We start from the raw sequence: 19086 nt of genomic DNA on the forward strand, positions 1-19086 counted from the left end.
TTTATCCCCCCAGTTCCTTCATCCCAGGTTGAGGCTTTCCTTTTCAGGATATCAGAAATGCCCCCTTTCTTCAAAGATCGGGGCTTCCATTCCTCCATCTTTGATGCTGCTCTCACCCACATCTCATCCATTTCCCGACATCTGTACTTGATCCATCTTTCTGCCACCTTAACAGGGATAAAGTTCCTCTTGTAGTCAACTACAGCCCCATGAGCCTCCGCATCCAACACATCAGCCTCCATAACTTTCAGCATCTTCAATGGGATCTTACCACCAAACTCAACTTTACCTACCCCACCCCCACTCTCTGCTTTCCACAGGGATCACTCTCTCCATGATTCCCTTGTCCATTCATCTTTCCCCACCAATCTCCCCCCATCAACTATTCCTGCAGCAATAGAAATGCTAAACCTGTCCACTCACCTCCATCATGGCCCCAAACAGTCCTTCCAGGTGAGGCAACACCTTACCTACAAATTGTTTGGGTTCATCTATTGTATCCGGTGCTTGCAATGCAGCCTCCTCTGCAATGGTGAAACCTGATATAAAATGGGGAACTGCTCTGTTGAGCACCCCCATTTTATTTGCCAAAAGTGCCATGTCCTGGTGGCTAATGGTTTATATTCTGACATGTCAGTCCATGGCCTCCTCTTTTACCACAATGAGGCCACTCTCAGGATGGCTCATATTCCATCTAGGTAGCTTCCAACTTTATGGCATGAACATTAATTTCTCCTTTTGGCAATTCTTCCCTTGCCTCTTCTATTCCTTACTCTGGCTTACCTCTTCTCTTCACATGCCTACCACCTCGCCCGGTGCCCCTCCTTCCCTTTCTCCTATGGTCCACTCTCCTCTCCCATCAGATTCCTTCTTCTCCAGCCCTTTACCTTTCTCACCCACCTGGCTTCACCCATCACCTTCTAGCTAGTCCTCCTTCCTTCTTTTTATTCTGGTATCTTCTCCCTTCCCTTCCAGTCCTGAAGAAGGATCTCAGCCCGAAACATCAACTGTTTAAATTTTCTTATATACCCCAGTGTTTTGTGTGTGTTCCTCTCATTTTCCAGCACTTGGCCCATAACCCTCATTGACCTGGTGTTTTAAGCACTCAACTACATAATTTTTCAAAGTTGTGAGAGTATCTGCCTCCACCATTCCCTCAGGCTAATGGTTCCAGATTCCAAACATAATGGAATCTTCTGAAAAATGGAGATGAATCTTCATTACAACCTTGTTACCTAAAATGTAGCTTTTCTAATAAAGTATCTGGCATCTGCAAACTCATTTTAGATGCATATTCAAAGCATTTACAATCCTCATGTAAAGCCAATAAAGCTCCATGATCACAAAGCATCTCATAGCAAATAGCTATGTAAATAGCTTCCCCATCCCACTTTTTTTTTTAAAAAGAGGGAAACTGAAGTTGATATTTCACTCACATCCATCTGATGATAGAAACCTGCCAGATTTGTGGTTGATAGCATTCCCAATGAAGTCTGAATCTCACAGATTCAAGTCCCAATGAGATCAGAGAACAAAAATTAGGGTGGTGCTCATTCTCATGATATTGATGTACAACACTAATAGTCTAACAGAATCAAGTATTGAAGATTTTCGATCTGCATTATCTTTGGAGTCATCCTCACCAACTGCTTCCAATTAAAGGCACACAAATGGTAAGTAGACTAAAGCTGAAGTATATTTTAATATAGTGCTATACATTCACAGCATGTTGTAACAGGCCCACTTAAAACTGGGGCTCTTTTACAAGTGCATAATGTGGCTCAAACAAAAATATCAGTGTGGCAAGAATACATCACTTCTGACAAGATTTACTACAGAACTTTTAATTAGAAAATATATTAGGCACATCTATTCAGATTTACAGAGTACAAAATTAACAGAAGACAGTGAGAAATTTACATTCCTTCACATATACCTATTATTTTAAAAGTACATTTTTAATAACCTTGACAGCAGTTTTCTTTTTAAGTCCAAATTGTCCGTTGTCTCTCAACTCCCATCAGTAAAGAACACACAATCTTCACAGGTGTTTTATGCAACAACTGAACAAAGATCTCTACATTTCTTATCTAAATGTATAAAATATTAAAAATACTCAACAGACCTAAACAAATTTCTTCTGGAACGTTAGGGATCCAACAAGTCCTTTCTCTGCAGATACTGACTGACCTGACTGCTTCTGGTAATGTTTTTATTTCAGATTTCCAGCATCTGCAGTATTTAGCTTTAGAACATTATCACTGGTTAATACAACAATTCTGAATCCAGAGTTTTAAGCAGATTAACAAAAGTTCTTCAAAACTTTATATTTAAGTGCATAACAGATCGATCAAGAGCCTAATTTCCACCATGTTCCTGGCAGGCCAGTGGCAATATAGATGTTTCCCCACTTCAGTCTCTTTCATCAAATGCCATTTGCACTTTGATTATGTTTAACACAAATTAAAACTGATGCATTTCAGCAAGCATATAATATTTTAGAACCTGTTGAGCAAATTTATCACCACTAATCATTCTGTAACAAGTGCATATAAAGAGTGGAGGCAAGAGTGAAAGAGGGCCAATTATCACACGAATACATTGATAATTAGTATTTATTTTAAATATCAAATTTTTCTTAACTCATTAATAACCCAAGACAAATTAAAGTCTGCCATAATAAACCTAATCAAGATCTTGATATCCAAGAACCAAAGCAGTCTCCACGCTGGACAAAGGCTGAAGATTTACAGCTTTCTCAACAAAGAAGTCATTACAAAGCAATAGCACAGACTGGTGCATCAATTCTAAATGTTTCTGCTTCATCTAGCATAAACTGCATCTATTAGTACTGGACAGAAACACTTTACAAAGTCACAGAATTATTTACTGACCTCAGCTTCTTGGATTTATTTAATAACACATTTTACAGTTCAGAATAAAGCAACTTAAAATAATATATTAACTGTTTAGTATTATACAGTTTTAGGAATGTTTTATTAAAGATGTTGATGTCTACATCATACCATATCTGGAAAAGAATTATGGTATTATCTCATAGAATTAGATTTCTTTGCTTATCTCTTAGGCAGTGCCTGAGGCAGATTCAGTATTATTGCAGATGCACAATGGTTGGGCATAATGATACATCTGGGCAGTGTAATGAGATGGAAAGACATCTATAAATGCAGAAAAAGGACACTGACATCCATAGACAAACCAAAGAGAAGTGCAACAAAAAGATTTAAAATGAAAAAGAATTTACAAACAATCTTCATGCCCAAATCAAGTCTTATCTTATAAATCTCCTGTATATCTTTGATCTAAATTTAGGGTGAATATCACTGAAAATAAAAAACCTGAGTAGATGATGAGAACTTGTGTCTGCTTTGCAAGGACAGATTTTTGGAAGGTTAAATGCAACATCACACTTACTCCAACTGAATTGTCGCACTTCAGGCTTAACTTGCACTCTCTCACTCCCTCACATCACTGATTATATTTACATGTTAGTTATTACTGCTTAATAGCATGATTTTGACATCAAAAAGTGTTGGCTCATGTTAAAACAATGGAGTGATAAAGAATTAATGCTTTGCTTTTACTGATATTAGCATTAAAAAAATATAGCCAGCTGTCGAAGTAATTTTTAAATAAGGCAGCAAAGTAGCTAATTTGGTTGCTGAACTGAATTGATAGACGTAAACATCGCCACTGGTATCATTTAAAAAAGCACATGCAATGCTTATCTATAGCTCCCAAAACTAATTTAACAGAACAGACCCACAGTTAAACCATGCCACCACAGCACAGATGGATAAAACTTTCAGTGTCTATTCTCTCTCATGTGAGAGGCAGCAGGATACACAAGTTTAACTAAATATTTCCAAAAGTTATCTTCAGACCTAGCGAAACAGGCCAACCATGAATTAAGCAAAATCATAAGGATTACAAGGATTAAATGCACAAGTAGGTGTCAAGTCCTGCAGTCATTTCAAAGTGCAGCTCAGCAATGTTCAATGTACTATCAGTTCGGCATTAAGTAACGTCCTCCCACTTTTACTATTGCACACTTAAAAATGCATCAGGTGTGGCTCACCATTGGAACATATCTGTAATGGACTTATATCTTTATTTTATAGTATGTTTATCTCAACATAACCTTGATTGCACACCTGAAGTAAAATTTCACTTTAAAAAACAAACAATTATTGGATAATAGAAACAATTCTAAATATGGAAAATGTGAAGCTTGCACTCAATAGATAAAAAAAAACTGCTATACACTATACAACATCAATGGTAAATTGTTAAAATTATGTTTTTATACAAGGTCAGCAGCATATGTAGTAGTGCAGGTTTATATTTTCTGAACCTTTAGGTGGTGTTAACATCCTTCAGTAAAAGTAACCAATACAAAAATCAGTTAAAAAATCCGAAAGACTAATTTAATTTTGAGCAGTTATGGGGAATGTAAATTAATACTTTAGGTATGAACTTAAATTATACAAATACCTTTGATAAATCTATTGCACTTTACTATATTGACAGTCTCACACTGACGGACAAAAAGGTGGTTGATAACCACACAAGAAATACTCATTTTACATTTTCACTAATACATTTCCCATAATCCATCGTGTATTGCTTCAATAACAATAAAATTAATGAAAGTGATCAAATTCTTTAATTGAGCTCCATCTGAAGGTTCAATTCTTTTCTAAGCTGTTACCATACTGCTTTGTATATCTGGAAAATTTAATCACTGCAGTAGCTTTTACCAATGTCCTTGCTAAAACTATTCACACCAAAGAAAACTATTCTCATGTCAGTTGTTTATCCACTACATCCAATTTATTTGACAAATTTATTCATTTCTACTGTATTTTCTATTCTCACTCTGAACGTTTCTGATTATTTGTATTATTAGCAACTGCCTGCAGACACTTCTGTGATGATCTTAAACTGATTTATTAATAAACACTATCACTTAATTTTAAGTACTTTTATCAGACTTTCTTTTGCACTTTTTTGCTTCCCGGTGGGAGGGGAAAATAATTTCTTGAGTCTCATAATTAATCTCTGATTCCTGATATTATTTTTGTGAATCTTTCTAACACATTATCAATTTGTTTATTGGTTTTAAAATTAGGTAACCAGTAACTAGGCTGTAATCTGACTGGACAAGAAATAATTTTAAGCTATTCTGGCTTTTAATCTAATTGGCCTATAATTTACCTTGTTTAATTTGGAGTTCCACTAATGTTTCTTAGTACTTGCTGAAGTGAAGTTGTCTCCTCAACCATCAGTTCCAATTTTCATGTTTTCATTCTTACAAAAATACACTGAGGAGAGATGAGCGCACACACACAATTGACATCCGGCATTTTCCATCACACCTTATTTAATTTCCTGACCTAAGGCTTCATCATTCCTTCAATTGCTATAAAATCATTTATAATTTAGCTTTGTTACTTGGTCACATTTATTACTCATCCAATAAACAATGTCAAAGCAGCAAAAAATTGCAAACAACTCTACCATAAGAAGGATAACTTCTAGCACAATACTGAACATGCCTTCATACTAAATGAACAAAGATGCTAATACTAGTTTAAAAAAATGAATCTTATTACTTGCTTTCCTAATGGCCTTAAAAGTAATACTGAGAAACATTTTCCAACTTGATCAATTAAGTGAACCTTTTGCCAACATGCTCCAATATTACCTTGCAGCTTCTATTCAATAATAAATTACAAAATTTAACCAGACCTATAAACCAATTACTAAACAAATGTTTAATAACAACTGGACTGTGACACCAAATGTCTTCCGTTCTTTATCTCTGAAATGGTGATTCAAATCTCATTCAGAACAATAATTTGTAATGCTTTGAAATGTGGTAATTGGTGTAATTTACCTGCACGTAACATTATAAAGTTACCTGCAACAGGTGAAGTAATGATAACAAAACTAGAGGCTATATTCAGGGTCAATTTAAAAGTCTGATGGTACAATATTTAAAATGGAAGCTCAATGAAATTATTTCTTTCTTAATTATCATGCTACAGTGCACCTCATTATTTAGTGGTCAAAATCTTCACTTTAAAAATGAGTGGGCGTTTGCCAATACCATGTAACTAGTCAACACAGCTCAGTGGTGGCCATATGAAATCAAACTAAACACTTTCCAAAAAGTAGAATCCAATCTTGGCTGAAGAGCAATACAAAAAGGCATCTCCCTGCAATTCAGTGGAAAAGTACGGTGTCTCTGTGCACTGGAAATGGATTTCTGTAAGTGCGTGAAAGTCCACATGTGCATATACCATATAACTGCTACTGTACAAGTCACAAAATGGCAAACAAAAAAATCACATTAGCCTTTGTCAACAGAAGGCAATAATCAAGAACACTTGCTATATTAAAAAACTCCTTCAAATGAGCTTTTCTTGCAGTGAAGCCATCCTGATTTATCCTATAGATTAATTCTTCAAAGTCTTTAAGTATTTTGACAATGGAAAAGGGAGAAAGCTAGTGGTTTGTGAACTGACCTGGGCACAGCTCAAGAAATTGTTGTGTGCCATGGTACAATTGCACTTGGTTTCTATATATTTTTTCAAATGTTACATATCAATTCAATTAGTATCTTGGACCCGTCCAGTTTGTACAGCAGTTCACAAGTCCTGGATCATGGACAACAGGGATTGTCAATAACCAGCATTACATCAATCCCATAAACCTCAAGCAGGTCCATCAAGAAGATGCGATCCCCCTGGGGGTCCAGCCCCATACTCCTTACATGGTCAGCTGTTAGCGTTTTATCTTGGCATGCTGAAACTTCCAACAACATTTGAAAAATGCGATTATTCTGTTCCATGAAGAACCTGCAAGAAATTATCAAAAATAAAATGGTTTAACTTGCTCATCAAATGACTTAAAGGCAACAAATGTGTGCAAGTCCTTACACAAACAAGAGAAAATCTGCAGGTGCTGGAAATCCAAGCAACACATACAAAATGCTGGAGGAACTCAGCAGGCCAAGCAGCAAAGTACACAACAGTAAAAAAAAAACAGTAGAGTTAACATTTTGGCCCAAGACCGTTCGGCAGGACTGAATGAAAAATGATGAGGAGTAGATTTTAAAAGTGGGGGGTAGGGAGAGAGAAACACAAGGTGATAGGTGAATCCAGGAGAGGGAGGAATGAAGTTAAGAGCTGGGAGTTTGATTGGAGAAAAAGATACAGAGCTGGAGAAGGAGGAGCCTTATAGGAGAGGACCAAAGGCCATGGAAGAAAGGTAGGGAAGAGCACCAGAGGGAGGCGATAGGCAGGCAAGGAGATAAGATGAGAGAGGGAAAAGAGGATGAGGAATGGTGAAGGAGTGGGAGGCATTACCGGAAGTTAAAAAAATTGATGCTCATGCCATCAGGTTAGAGGTTACCCAGACAGAATACAAGGTGTTTGTCCAAACTGAGTGTGGCTTCGACAATACAGGAGGCCATGTGCAAGTGCTTAAGCAACATCTCACTGACAAAAAATCTGGTTCACCAGAAAATCCCAGCAACATAGGGAAGGATTAATTCTCAGAAAATCTTGAAAGAGGAGCTCTGCTTCACTCCAAGATATTTATATTATTTACCTTTCAACCTTACAGGCAATATTCTGATCTACCTATATTCTCCATTATTGAAAGTTCATATTGGTTCCAATAACCTTTTATTTACTTTCTGCAAAATAACATAATTAAACTCAATTCTGCATTACTAATTGTCTTACAAAGCTGTGCCATAAAACATGAAGTGCCATGCCATTTTTTAAAAATAAAATGGCACTGATCAAATTTATTTGAGCCTGTATGTTTTGTGAGAATTAATTTATGCTAACTTTCCTGAATTGCATAGATCATAGAGAAGTACAGCACAGACAGGCCCTTTGCCCCATCCAGTCCATGCCGATCCATTTAAACAGCCTACTCCCAACAACCTGTACCTGGACATACCCCTATCTCTACTATCCATGTACCTATCCAAACTTCTCTTAAAATGTTAAAATCAAGTCCACATGCACTACTTATGCTGGCAGCTCATTCCACACTCTCATGGCCCTCTGAGTAAGTTTCCCTCTCATGTTCCGCTTAAACTTTTCAGGTTTCACCCTTAACCCATGACTCTAGTTGTAGTCCCACCCAAGCTCAGTTGAAAAACCAAACTTGCATTTACCCTATCAATACTCCTCATAATTTTATATACCTCTCAAATCTCTTCTCAATCTTCTGCATTCTAAAGAATAGCCCTAACCTAAGCAACCTTTCCTCCAAACCTGGCAACATCCTTGTAAATTTTCTCTACACTCTTTCAAATCTTGTTTACATCTGTCCTATAGGTAGGTAACACAATACTCCAAATCAGGCTTCACCAACATCTTATATAATTTCAACATAACATCCCATCTTCTGTACTCAATACATTGATTTATGAAGGTCATTCAGCCAAAAGCTTTCTTTATGACGATGTCTACCTGTGATGCCATTTTCAATGAATTATGTACCTATATTCCCAGATCCCATTGTTCTACCACACTCCTCAGCGCCCTAACATTCATTGTGTAAGATCAACCATGGTTGGTTCTACCAAAGTGCAAAACCTTGCGCTTACAGTGGCATGCAGAAGTTTGGGCACCCCATGTCAAAATTTCTGATATTGTGAATAGCTAAGCGAGTAAAAGATGACCTGATTTCCAAAAGGCATAAAGTTAAAGATGACATATTTATTTAATATTTTAAGCAAAATTATTTTTTTATTTTCATCTTTTACAGTTTCAAAATAACAAAAAAGGAAAAGGGCCCAAAGCAAAAGTTTGGGCACCCTGCATGGTCAGTACTTAGTAACACCCCCTTCAGCAAGTATCACAGCTTGTAAGTTGCTTCTGTAACCAGCTAAGATTCTTTCAGCTTTTGTTTGGGGGATTTTCGCTCATTCTTCCTTGCAAAAGGCTTCTAGTTTTGTGAAATTCTTGAGCCGTCTTCCATGCACTGCTCTCGAGGTCTATCCACAGATTTTCGATGATATTTAGGTCGGGGATTGTGAGCGCCATGGCAAAACCTTCAGCTTGTGCCTCTTGAGGTAGTCCATTGTGGATTTTGAGGTGTGTTTAGGATCATCATCCTGTTGTAGAAGCCATCCTCTTTTCATCTTCAGCTTTTTGTTTGTTTTTTTTTACAGACGATGTGATGTTTGCTTCCAGAATTTGCTGTTATTTAATTGAATTCATTTTTCCCTCTATCTGTGAAATGTTCCCTGTGCCACTGGCTGCAACACAAGACCAAAAGAATAATCAATACAGCCCCATGCTTAACAGTTGGAGAGGTGTTCTTTTCATGAAATTCTGCACCCTTTTTTCTCCAAACATACCTTTGCTCATTGCGGCCAAAAAGTTCAATTTTAACTTCATCAGTCCACAGGACTTGTTTCCAAAATATATCAGGCTTGTTTAGATGTTCCTTTGCAAACTTCTGATGCTGAATTTTGTGGTGAGGATACAGGAAAGGTTTTCTTCTGATGACTCTTCCATGAAGGTCATATTTGTGCAGGTGTCGCTGCACAGTAGATTAGTGCACCACCACTCCAGAGTCTGCCAAATCTTCCTGAAGGTCTTTTGCAGTCAAACAGGGGTTTTGATTTGCCTTTCTAGCAATCCTACAAGCAGTTCTTTCCAAAAGTTTTCTTGGTCTTCCAGACCTCAACTTGACCTCCACCGTTCTTGTTAACTGCCGTTTCTTAATTACATTACGAACTGAGGAAATGGCTACCTGAAAACACTTTGCTATCTTCTTATAGACTTCTCATGCTTTGTGGGCATCATTTATTTTAATTTTCAGAGTGCTAGGCAGCTGCTTGGAGGAGCCCATGGCTGCTGATTGTTGGGACAAGGTTTGAGGAGTCAGAGTATTTATAAAGCTTTGAAATTTGCACCACCTGGCCTTTCCCAACAATGACTGTGAACAAGCCATAGCCCTAACAAGCTAATTAAGGTCTGAGACCTTGGTAAAAGTTTTCTGAGAGCTCAAAGCTCTTGGGATTCCCAAACTTTTGCATGCCACTGTACCTACATTAAATTCCATCTGCCATTTTTCACCTATTTTTCCCTCAGCAAGCCATGATAGCCTTCTTCAGTGTTTAGTACAACCCTAACCTTGGTGTCATCAGTAAATCTGCTGATCCAGTTAATCACATTATCATCCAGATCACTGATATAGATAACAAGCAACAATGGACAAAGCACTGATCCCTGCAGCACACCACTAGTCACAGGCCTCCAGTCAGAGAGTCAACCCTCCACTATCACTCTCTGGCTTTGTCCACAAAACCAATAGCTAATCCAAGTTACTACCTCATCCCAAATGCCGAGCGAACAAACTTTCCTGACCAGCCTCCCATGTGGGACTTTGTCAAATATCCAAGAAGACATCATCCACTGCCTTGGCCTCATCCACTTTCCAGGTAATTTTCTCAAAAAACTATTAGTTAGACATGACCTGCCATGCACTAAGTCATGCTGACTATCCTTATTCGGTCCGTGAATATCCAAATACTCATATATCAGAAATACTCAGAGCAGAAGTAAAGTGGATTTTTTTTTAAACCACAATCTGTGGAATGCTCTGCCACAGACTACAGTGGAGGCCAAGTTCCTGGATATATTTAAGGCAGAAGTTGATAAGTTTCCTGACTGGCTAGGGCAGGCATGGGCAAACTACAGCCCGGGGGCCATATGCGGCCCGTTAAGCTTTTTAATCCTGCCCGCAGAACTTGATGAAATTATATTAATAAACCTTGTTAAAGTTTTTTCCCCGCAATTCTGGCGTTTTCCCAATAGATGACGCACGCTATATACATTGACCTTTGTTGAGGTGCAGCGTATTACTCCACATTTGCGCTTTACTCTTTGTTCGGCTCGACCTATTTGTGTGAACAGGCGTTCAGCGTCATGAACATCAACAAAGCCAGCCACAGATCTAAGTTAACTGACCAACACCTCAGATCCATCCTGAGAATCGCCGCAACAAACTAAATCCAGACTTTGATGCGCCGGCTAAAAAGGGAGACCGACAACACTGTTCCCACTGAAATTAAAAATAAGTTTCTTTGTTGTGTTATGTAAAAAATGCATTTGAAAATATTTTTTTCAATAAGCCTTACATGTTACATGTCACTTCTGTTAAGTGTTGGACATGAGTAGTGCGCAGGTGCACGTACGTTCTCAAAATAAAAAATGCGCTCCAGATCAAATAACGCACTCCGCATACTGGCGCGCTGTCACTGTTCTGTCCTTGTGCTGGTCGTTGTTGAGTTTTGGCACAGGGGACAATTGAATAAGAAGGAGCAGGACAAGTAGACCTGCATCTCCTACCGTTTTTGAAATAAAGACAGTCAGGAGGAGAGTGATGATGATAATATCTTGAAAGATAACAGAATTTTCAGTGCTTTAAAATAATAACTGTTACTATTAAAAAAAGCTGTATTTTATTCATTTAATTTTCAGTGTTTTAAAAGTCATTTCAATAAATAGCTAAATACCATGGGACTCCAAAGACAGATATTTTGTTGTAATGCATTTGTTCATTTTCAATTGAAATTAAAGCACATGTTTTCTACATATCCCATGATATTTTATTTTCTCTTATGAGGTGTATTACCAAAACACTCCGTCCATCTGCTCCTGGTCTGCCCCCCCGTCAAATTTTAGAACCCTTTGTGGCCCACAAGTCAAAAAGTTTGCCCACCCCTGGGCTAGGATATCAAAGGATATGGCAAGAGGGCAGGTGTATGGGCTTGAGTGGGATCTGGGATCAGCCATGATGGAATGGTGGAACAAACTCCATGGGCTGTATTGCCTAATTCTGCTCCTATATTTCATGGTCTTAAATCCGGTCCTTTAGAATACTTTCCAATAACTTTCCCTCAACTGATATCGGACTCCCTGGCCCATAATTTCCTGGTTTATGTTTAGAGTCTTTTTTAAACAGCAGAAAATTATTGGCTATCCCTGTCCTGTTGCTAGGGTCCCAGCAATTTCTGCATTTGCCTCCTGAATAGAGCCCAAGAGAACACCTTGTCAGGCCCTGGGGATTTATCTACCCAATTCCTCAGGACAGCAAGCACCTCCTCCTCAGTAATCTCTGTAAGGTCCATGAACTTGATGCCACTTTACCTCACTTCTACAGACCCTGTATCAGTCTCCTGAGTAAATACAGATGCAAAGAATGCATTTACCATCTCCCCCATCTGTTTTGGCTCCACATATGGAAAGCCATTCTTTTTGTCATTTTGCTCTTAACATACCTGTAGAATTCCTTAAGATTTTCCTTCACTTTGTCTGCTAAAACAACCTCATTCCTTCTTTTAGTCTTCCTGATTTCTTTCTTAAATGTTCTCTTGCATTTCTAGTACTCCATAAGCAATTCATTTGTTCCTGCTTGCCTATATGAGCTATGCACCTCCTTTTTACTCTTAACTAGGGTATCAATACCTCTAGAAAACTAAGGTTCCCTGTTTTTACTATCTTTGCTTTTTATTCTGACAGGGACATACAATCTTTGTACTCAAAATTTCGTTCTGAAGGCCTCTCACTTTCCAAGTACACCTTTGCTGGATCATTTTCTAATACCATCAAAATTGGCTATTCTCCAATTTAGAATCTCAACCCATGGACCAGACCTATCTCTTTGCATATTTAGTCTGAAACTAATGGCATTGTGGTCACTGGATGCAAAATGTTCCCTTACACAAACTTCTGACACCTGCCCTAACTCATTCCCTAATTGCAGATCCAGTATCGCATGTTCACTCATTGGAACTTCTACATGCTGATTAAGGAAACTTTCCTACACATCTGACAAACTTTATCCCATCTAATCCTTTTACAGTGTGGGATTTTCAGTCAATATGTGGAAAGTTAAAATCACCTGCAATATCAACCTTATGTTTCTTGCAAGTCATTGACCTCTTTACAAATTTATTTTTCTAAATCCTTAGGACTGCTGGGTGGTCTGTAATATAAGCCCATTAATGTGGTCATGCCTTTCTTATTTCTCAGTTCTACCCATGATGCCTCACTAGTTGAGTTCATCTGCCTTTCCTATGATACTTATTGCATTAAAATATAATCAGCTCAGGACACTAGTCACACCATGGTTAACCTTTTGATTTCTGACTTTGTTGGAGGTCTTACCAACCTTTGCCTTACCTCTCCACTAACTGATCCAGCCATCCCTCTGTTTAAACTCCACCATGCAGTATTAAAAGACCTTCCTCCAGTTCAGGTTCAAACCATCTTTTCTGTACAGGCCCTACCTTCCCTGGAAGAGAGCCCAATGATCCAAAAATCTTATGGCCTCGCTCCTACACCAATTCCTGAGCCACATATTAAACGTATTAATCTTCCTAGTTCTGGCCTCACTAGCACGTGGCACTGGTATCAATCCTGAGATCACAATCATATAACCATATAACAATTACAGCATGGAAACAGGCCATCTTGGCCCTTCTAGTCTGTGCCGGATGCTTACTCTCACCTAGTCCCACTGGCCTGTACTCAGCCCATAACCCTCCATTCCTTTCCTGTCCAAATACCTATCCAATTTTACTTTAAATGACAATACCAAACCTGCCTCTACCACTTCTACTGGAAGCTTGTTCCACATAGCTACCACTCTCTGAGTAAATAAATTCCCCCTCGTGTTACCCCTAAACTTTTGCCCCCTAACTCTCAACTCATATCCTCTTGTTTGAATCTCCCCTACTCTCAATGAAAAAAGCCTATCCACGTCAACTCCATCTATCCCCCTCATAATTCTAAATACCTCTATCAAGTCCCCTCTCAACCTTCTACGCTCCAAAGAATAAAGACCTAACTTGTTCAACCTTTCCCTGCAACTTAGGTGCTGGAACCCAGGTTAACATTCTAGTAAATCTTCTCTGTACTCTCTTTATTTTGTTGACATCTTTCCTATAATTCGGTGACCAGAACTGTACACAATACTCCAAATTCGGCCTTACCAATGCCTTGTACAATTTTAACATTACATCCCAACTCCTATACTCAATGCTCTGATTTATAAAGGCCAGCATACAACACCCTATCCACATGAGATTCCACCTTCAGGGAACTATGCAGCAGTAATCCTAGATCACTCTGTTCTACTGCATTCTTCAATGCCCTACCATTTACCATGTATGTCCTATTTTGATTAGTCCTACCAAAATGTAGCACCTCACACTTATCAGCATTAAACTCCCATCTGCCATCTTTCAGCTCACTCTTCTAACTGGCCTAAGTCTCTCTGCAAGCTTTGAAAACGTACTTCATTATCCACAATGCCACCTACCTTAGTATCATTCGCATACTTACTAATCCAATTTACCAGCCCATCATCCAGATCATTAATATATATGACAAACAACATTGGACCCTGTGCTGCCTTTATGGCAGTTGTTTAGTTATAATATTTTCGTTTAGTAATTCATTTGTTAGCATTCTAGTTAAAGTTAGGATTGTTTAAAGTTGTCTGCGAGAGATCGCGGCATGCGATGACGTCACATCCGGTTTCGCCGCGTCCTGTGGGAAAATACCGGTTTGGAAAAAACGGAAAGGTGGGGGGAAAATACATGTGCGAGCAAGCAGCAGCAAAGTTTTCTGTCTACGCACCAGAAACATTGTGAAAGCAATGCTGTGAGTTATGAGATAATTGATATGTTGAATTAAAATGTTAACGCTGATCCCATTAAAAGTAACGACGGCCGATAATGTTTATGTTTTCGTTAGTTAAAGAGTTGCGGATAGTTTGCATTGAAGTGTATTTAAAGCAGTCAATGGCGTAGGTAGATTCTGACTGGATGCTGCACTTTAATGTAATGTAATTGTTGTAGTTTTACTTTTGCAAGTATTTACGATGTATTTGTAATATCAAGAAGGAAACAAATGCTGTACAAATCTTGTATTGTTTTGTCAACAGTTTTCACCATACGTCAATGTGGAAGAGTGAACAGTAAATGGTTAATCTTACTGTGATCCTGTCGTTATTGATAAAGGTTTATCTCGGTGTTTAATTCCGCGTTAACTTACATGCCGAACGAGAACACTACAGACCCAGTACAGATCCCTGAGGCACAACACTAGTCACCGGCCTTCAACCTGACAAACAGTTATCCACAACTACTCTCTGGCATCTCCCATCCAGCCACTTCGATCCAGTCAATCCCAGAGATCCTGCCCTTTAACTTAACACTTAACTCCCTGAACTCTTCGTCAATCGTCCTACCCACGTCATTGGTACCTAAGTGGACCACAATCTATGGTTGTTCACCCTGCCACTTAAGAATGGTCAGGACTCGATCCGAGATGTCCCAGACCCAGGCAGCTGGGAGGCAACATGCCATCAGGAAATTTTGTTCTTATCCACAGAACCTCCCACCACCCTAACATATCCCCTATCACCAAAGTGTGCCTCTTCTTCTGCCGCCCCACCATCTCTTCTGAGTCACAGAGCCAGACCCAGCGCCAGAGAACTGACAACTGTGACTTTCCTGTCAGATCAAACCCACCAACATTATCCAAAGTGATAGACCTGTTGTTGTGGGGGATGACCACAGGGATACTCTGTACTGGTTCCTTAACCCCTTTCCTTCCTGTGTCTGGCACGTTGAGTGTAACTACCTCTCTTTATGTCCTATCTATCACCCTTTCTCCCTCTAAGTAGTCCGGAGTTCAAGTACTTCCAGCTCTAACTTCTTAACATATTTATTATTAGAAGCTGCAGCTGGGTGCACTTCTTGCAGTTTGAGTGGTCAGGAGGTCTTCCTGCCTTTCCACATCCTACAAGAGGAGCATTCCACTATCTTGGCTGGACTCTCTACTGTCATAGCTGAGCAGTAATAAAGAAGGGAAGGAAGAAAACCTAGATACTTTTGTTTCTTTGATTTCTCTGACTGAAGCCCCTCTTTGCTGTAGCCTCGAAGAGAAAAAGCCCTCAAGTTCACCACTCGGACTCTATCCACTCAGATGATGGCCACTGCAGTTGCCCTGCCTTCCTTTAATTTGCTGTTGCTAATCAATCTCAAATGCGGATTGGTTGCTGGTCAAAGATCAATTTCACTGCGGCGACACGCTGCTCCCTTTATCTATTCGGACAGCGTAGCTGAAATCATCTCCTCTCAAACTTCTAATGTCCAGATTGGTTGCTGGTCAAAGCTCTATTAGGTCTAAAATTTCTTTACTCTCCCCTAGTGCAAAGATAATTACTTACATAATGAACAGGTCCTCTTCATTGGTGCTGCAATCTCCCCCCACCTCCTGAGAATAAAGCAGCATTTGTCTGTTGGAAAGATTTAAAATGGCTTATAGCTACCACAATTCACTTAGCAGACACGCACATGCAAAATCTAATTTGGCAGGATAAACTTCAACAAGATTTCAAATGGAAAAGTTCATTTATTGCATAAATTACAGCATCATCTTTAGTCATAGGAATAGTGGATATCAGCCCAGTCCTAAATACCACCATCACCCAACCTTCAGCTAATTCAGTTCACTTAATATGACATTTATAAACAGCTACAACAAAAACATCTACTAAAATTTTTAAAAATCTAGAAAAAAGGACAATGATTTCATCCAATTACTGTTCAATCCACCTACCATCTGTCATCAAGGGGAAGGGGTCACCGACAATGCTATTAAATGGCACACAAGAATAACATCATGACAATTCGTGTCCAGACTTCAGTGTAGCTTTAATTACGATGTGGACAAAGATGGAATTCAACCCAGATAAGTGTGAGGTGGTTCATTCCGATTGATCAAATATGATGTCAGAATATAGTATTCTCTCTAGTTATGGTAACTTCACACACTTCATCCTCCCTGACACCTGGAGCTTCCACCATACTGCCAGTGTCTTCCACAGTGAAGACTGATGCAAATGATATGAAGATAGGTGGAGGGACAGGTAGTTTTGATGAGGTAGAGGCACTACAGAAGACTGACACTGTCCACCTTGTGGATATAGGGTGTCCAATCTCTGGATGCCCTACTGCAATTCTCAAAGGTTTCTCTGCCAATAACCAAAATGCAAGACTCCAGCTAGAAGGATGGAACAGCATACCCAACATTGTTCCCTTGTGTTTTCCTCCAGATACATGATCCCGTCATGGAGGTGCTTGTTCTTCATTGTTGCCGAGCATACCTTTGGTGTATCTTCACCACAAAGATTTTAGCCATTCAAAAAAACAGTTAATCACAACTTTGTCCAATGAGGGAAGTACCCATTAACAGTATCCATATAAACCTCCTGCTTTCACTTGGGCAGCAATACAGTTCTAAAATTTCCCAATGCATCAGATTTAAGGAAAGGAAGACATGAAGATGGTGTTGCAAAAGTACTGAGTTTACCTCTGGTCATTGAGCTTCCGGTATTTGTCCTTATCAGCATTGTTAACTTTCAGCAGTTGCTGTAGATGCTCATGGTCAGTTTTCACATTTTGGTTATCAATATAAACATCATACAAATCCTTTTTTTCTTCAAATATCTTTTCCGTTGTGCCTTAAAACATGAAAACACAAGTGACTTATATAAAGTGGTGTCCTTTTAGAACAAGATATTTAAATTCTTCATCAAATTCAGTTTCTGATCAAACAAAGCAAAATAAATGTTATTATATGCAAGAAAATAGGAGCAGAAGCCACTTGGCCCCTCAAGCCTGCTCCACCATTCAAATCTGATCATGGTTGATTTGTTCCAGACCTCACCTGCTCTTCTGTGCCAGTTCCACATAGCTCTCAGTTCCTAATAGATCCATAGAACATTACAGCACAGAAACAGGCCCATCAGCCCTTCTTGGTTGTGCTGAACCATTTTTCTGCCTAGTCCCACTGACTTGCACCTGGGCCATATCGCTCCATACCCCTCTCATCCATGTACCTGTCCAAGTTTTTCTTAAATGTTAAAAGTGAGCCTGCATTTACCACTTCATCTGGCAGCTCACTCCACACTCCCACCACTCTGTGTGAAGAAGCCCCCCCCAATGTTCCCTTTAAACTTTTCCCCCTTCACCTTTAATCCATGTCCTGTTTTTTTTTCTCCCCTAGCCTCAGTGGAAAAAGCCTGCTTGCGTTCACAATTAATATGTGATTAATTCAGATATTAATTCAGTAGATAATTTCAGAGTCACCACACTCTGAGAAGAAATTTCCAAGTACATTAATTTTAAAAGATTACACAACATCTAACCTGCTGAAACCTACTTAGGATCTTGTATGCCTTTCAAAAATACGGCACAAAAATTCAACCTTCTCATCCTACAAATTAACCTAGAATTTCTTCTGACTGCTAGAATATTCTTTCTTAAATCAGCAGACACAACCCTACCAACATTTATACAATTGCAATAATGATTAGCAATTTTTAAGATTCAATCCCTAATTACAAAGGTCAATAAGCTAAATGCTTTCTTAATTACCTGCTTTGTCTGCATGTGTTTTATTTTATGCACAGTAGCATCCAAGTCTCCTTTTCCACATTTGTCCCATCCCTTCAACTTCAAAACTTTTGACACTTGTTTTCATGTTGTTAATCTTCTTCAATACCTCCATCCTATCCAGTGACTCACCCATGGTCTATCCCACATGCCATCGGAAGGTTCTCTTTAAATGTATGGACACGTATTAAACCATTCTGCTTATATGCCCCTGACTGGATATCTTCTCAACCAAACGATCCAACCCCATTCTATGATAAATGCCCATATGATTAACAATAGCTCGAAGCATTGCAATTCCTTCATCTAGTGTGCTAACGTGTACCCTGCTATCCCCAGTCTACCACAAAGGGATCAACCCTCATTGAAACATAGAATACAGGCCCTTTGGCCCACAATGCCATGCTGAATATGTACTTACTTCAGAAATTACCAGATAGACAGACCGACATACTTTATTTATTCCTGAGGGAAATTGGGTTTCATTACAGTAGCACCAACCAAGAATAGTGAAGAAATGTAGCAATATAAAACCATAAATAATTAAATAATAA

The 19086-nt window shown here is 38.9% G+C and overlaps 1 protein-coding gene across 2 annotated transcripts in view; it reads right to left on the bottom strand.

Moving 5' to 3' along the window:
• Window positions 1-1828: 1828 nt before the first annotated feature.
• Window positions 1829-19086, bottom strand: part of dennd11 (DENN domain containing 11) — a 45799-nt gene continuing 28541 nt past the window's right edge. For both annotated transcript variants that reach the window (XM_059978170.1, XM_059978169.1), the window contains 3 exons: window positions 17448-17598; window positions 16303-16371; window positions 1829-6884 (listed from right to left, as the gene is read on the bottom strand). In XM_059978170.1, the coding sequence (XP_059834153.1) occupies window positions 6689-6884; window positions 16303-16371; window positions 17448-17598 (416 nt within the window). In that variant the 3' untranslated portion in view covers window positions 1829-6688. The remainder of the gene's footprint in view (window positions 6885-16302; window positions 16372-17447; window positions 17599-19086) is intronic.

Source organism: Hypanus sabinus, chromosome 8 (assembly GCF_030144855.1).
Source record: "Hypanus sabinus isolate sHypSab1 chromosome 8, sHypSab1.hap1, whole genome shotgun sequence".
In the NCBI taxonomy this organism is placed as follows: domain Eukaryota; kingdom Metazoa; phylum Chordata; class Chondrichthyes; order Myliobatiformes; family Dasyatidae; genus Hypanus; species Hypanus sabinus.